Below are 2,839 nucleotides of genomic sequence, written 5' to 3'. Positions count from 1 at the left end.
TGGTTTCCTTCGTCCTTCATGGTCACCATATGCTGCTCCTGTCCTATTCCAACGAAAGAAGGATGGAACCTTACGACTCTGTGTGGATTATAGAGCTCTTAATAAACTTACAGTGAAAAACAAGTATCCACTTCCTCTGATAGCTGACAGCTTTGATCGACTTTCAGAGGCGAGATATTTCACTAAGTTAGAACAACGACGAGGGTACTATCAAATACGTATTGCTCCCGGGGATGAAAAAAAGACTGCTATTATTACATGATATGGTTCTTATGAATATCTTGTTATGCCGTTTGGCTTAACTAATGTTCCAGAAACTTTTTTCACTCTCATGAATGATGTCTTCCGATCCTTGCTAGATACCTGTGTTGTTGTCTACCTGGATGACATCCTGGTCTTCAGTAGAACGGTGGAAGGGCATCGGGCTCACCTGGCTGAAGTATTTAAGCTACTACGGAACCACAATTTATTTATCAAAAAAGAAAAATGTACTTTTGCACAGACTGAAGTCCAGTTTTTGGGACACATTGTTGGACATGGTATGTATAAACCAGATCCAGAGAAATTGCGAGCTATAGAAGATTGGGAACCACTCAGGTCAGTTCATGATGTGCGTCAGTTTTTAGGATTAACAAACTATTATAGGAAATTTGTTTTCAGTTATTCTAAGATTGCTGCTCCTTTAACTGATCTTTTAAAGAAGGACCGAGGCTCGAAATGGGGTCCCAAACAACAAAAGGCGTTTGAACAGTTAAAGGAAAAACTCATTAAGCAACCAGTCTTGGAATTGCCTAAGTATGGTGAACCATTTGAAGTACAAACAGATGCCTTCGACTTTTCTTTGGGTGGAGTCCTCATGTAGGATGGTCATCCTGTAGCTTATGAATCTAGAAAATTAGATGGTCATCCTGTAGCTTATGAATCTAGAAAATTAAATGACCGAGAAAGGAACTACTCGGTACATGAGAAGGAAATGACGACTATTGTACACTGTCTAAGCGCTTGGAGACATTATCTTCTTGGGCTGTCATTGTTGATAAGTGATGCTGCTCTAGCATGCAGCTCCATGCAACTCCAGTTTGGACATGAAGCTATCCATTCATCACCATGCATAAGCTATTTTTAGTTAATAGTTTTTTTTGGTTTATTCATACAAATAAAGCATGTACTCCAGCATGCATGAATCCTTAGGACTATTTTTAGTTTTGCTTTTTGCATGAGTTTGTTTTTAGTAAATAAAGCATGTTGTGCATGCACTTATTGTATTCTTAATTTAGGGAGTAGTTTGTTTTTTTTAGTTTGAGAGCCTTAGTAGCTTTCCATACAAAGTTAGGAATATATTTAGAACTGCAGTTATTATTTATTCTTCTAGACTGCAAATTCTTTATATATACAGCCTCTATGTAATTTTTTAATTAAGCTTCAATAAAGATATTGGTGTCTTTCTTCTTTTTGCTGTTATTGTTTGCTAATCAGTTGGTTCAGAGAGGATAGGTCAGGTTCAAAATTCTACAAGTGGTATCAGAGCAGGTAAAATTGTTTTGGATTAAAGTTTTATTGTTGGAATTTCGCCAAAGTTAATCATGTCGAATTCTAACCATATGCCCGTTCCAGAATTTGATGGGAATGATTATGATTATTGGTGCATTAAGATGCTGACCTTTTTTATTGGAAAAGATTTGTGGGAGATTATTGAATCAGGTTATGAAGAGCCAACTGATTGGAATGCCCTTACAGCCAATGAAAGAACAGCAAGAAAAGAAGCAAGGAAAAAGAATGCTCAAGCTTTGTTTCACATTCAGATAGCTCTTGATAAGAGCTTATTTCCAAGAATATCAGGAGCAACAACTGCCAAAGATGCCTGGAAGACTCTACAAGAAGCTTACCAGGGTAGTGATCAAGTTAAAGTGGTCAAGCTTCAGACATTGAAGCGAGAGTTTGAGAATTTAAAGATGCAAGAAGCTGAAAGTATAAGTGATTATTGTGTCAGAGTCAAAGATGTGGTCAATAAAATGGCTACACTTGGAGAAATTGTAAGCAATGAAGTTTTGATAAAAAAGGTGTTGAGATCTTTGACACCCAGATGGAATCATGTAGCAATAATCATAGAAGAAAGCAAAGATTTGACAAAACTACAGTTTGATCAACTGGTTGGATCCCTGATGTCTCATGAAGAAAGATTGAAAGATTCTTTTGAAGGTGTAGAGAAAGCGTTTTCCTCTAAATTGCTAATCACAAAAGATGAAGATACAAGCAGCAGTAGTGCCAAAATCAATCAAGGCCAAGGTAAAGGGCAAAGCCAAAATTCTTCAAGAGGTAAAGGAAGAGGTGGCTCAACAGGAAGTGGTGGTTTCAGAGGAAGAGGTAGAGGCAGATTTGATAAGAGAAATGTTCAATGTTATCATTGTAATAGGTATGGCCACTTTGAAAGAGAATGCAAATTGAAAGAAGGTAAAAGTGCTAACTATGCTCAAGAAAGTAGTGACAATCCTCCCGATCACTTATTTTTATCTTATGCCAAGGGTGAAAATACTTGTAAAGATGTTTGGTACCTAGATTCCGGATGCTCTAACCATATGACAGGGAATGAGAAGTTGTTCTCAATAAAGGATGGAAGTTTCAAATCCAAGATCCAACTTGGTGATGATAAATCATTGGAGGTTGCTGCCAAAGGAGCTATGGAGGTCCAAACAAAAGAAGGTATAAAGAGTATTCATGATATTTATTATACTCCACAATTGAAGCACAATTTGTTAAGTGTTGGGCAGCTATGTGAGAAAAATTATAAAGTAGTCTTTGAGAATAAGACTTGTACTATCTATGATAAGAATAAGGATAA

The 2,839-nt window shown here is 36.9% G+C and overlaps 1 protein-coding gene across 1 annotated transcript; it reads left to right on the top strand.

The window, feature by feature from the left end:
* Positions 1–286: 286 nt before the first annotated feature.
* Positions 287–862, top strand: LOC131030253 (uncharacterized). The gene has a single exon (XM_059212218.1). It carries the CDS (start codon positions 287–289, stop codon positions 860–862), a length of 576 nt encoding a protein of 191 aa, XP_059068201.1.
* The last annotated feature ends 1,977 nt before the right edge of the window (positions 863–2,839 follow it).

Source organism: Cryptomeria japonica, chromosome 10, assembly GCF_030272615.1.
Source record: "Cryptomeria japonica chromosome 10, Sugi_1.0, whole genome shotgun sequence".
Lineage (NCBI taxonomy): Eukaryota > Viridiplantae > Streptophyta > Pinopsida > Cupressales > Cupressaceae > Cryptomeria > Cryptomeria japonica.
This window is presented reverse-complemented; position numbering and strand designations above follow the sequence as displayed.

What these genes read in the sequence shown, in the direction of transcription:
- LOC131030253 (XM_059212218.1), top strand. Translation starts at nt 287, where the DNA reads ATGCCGTTTGGCTTAACTAATGTTCCAGAAACTTTTTTCACTCTCATG.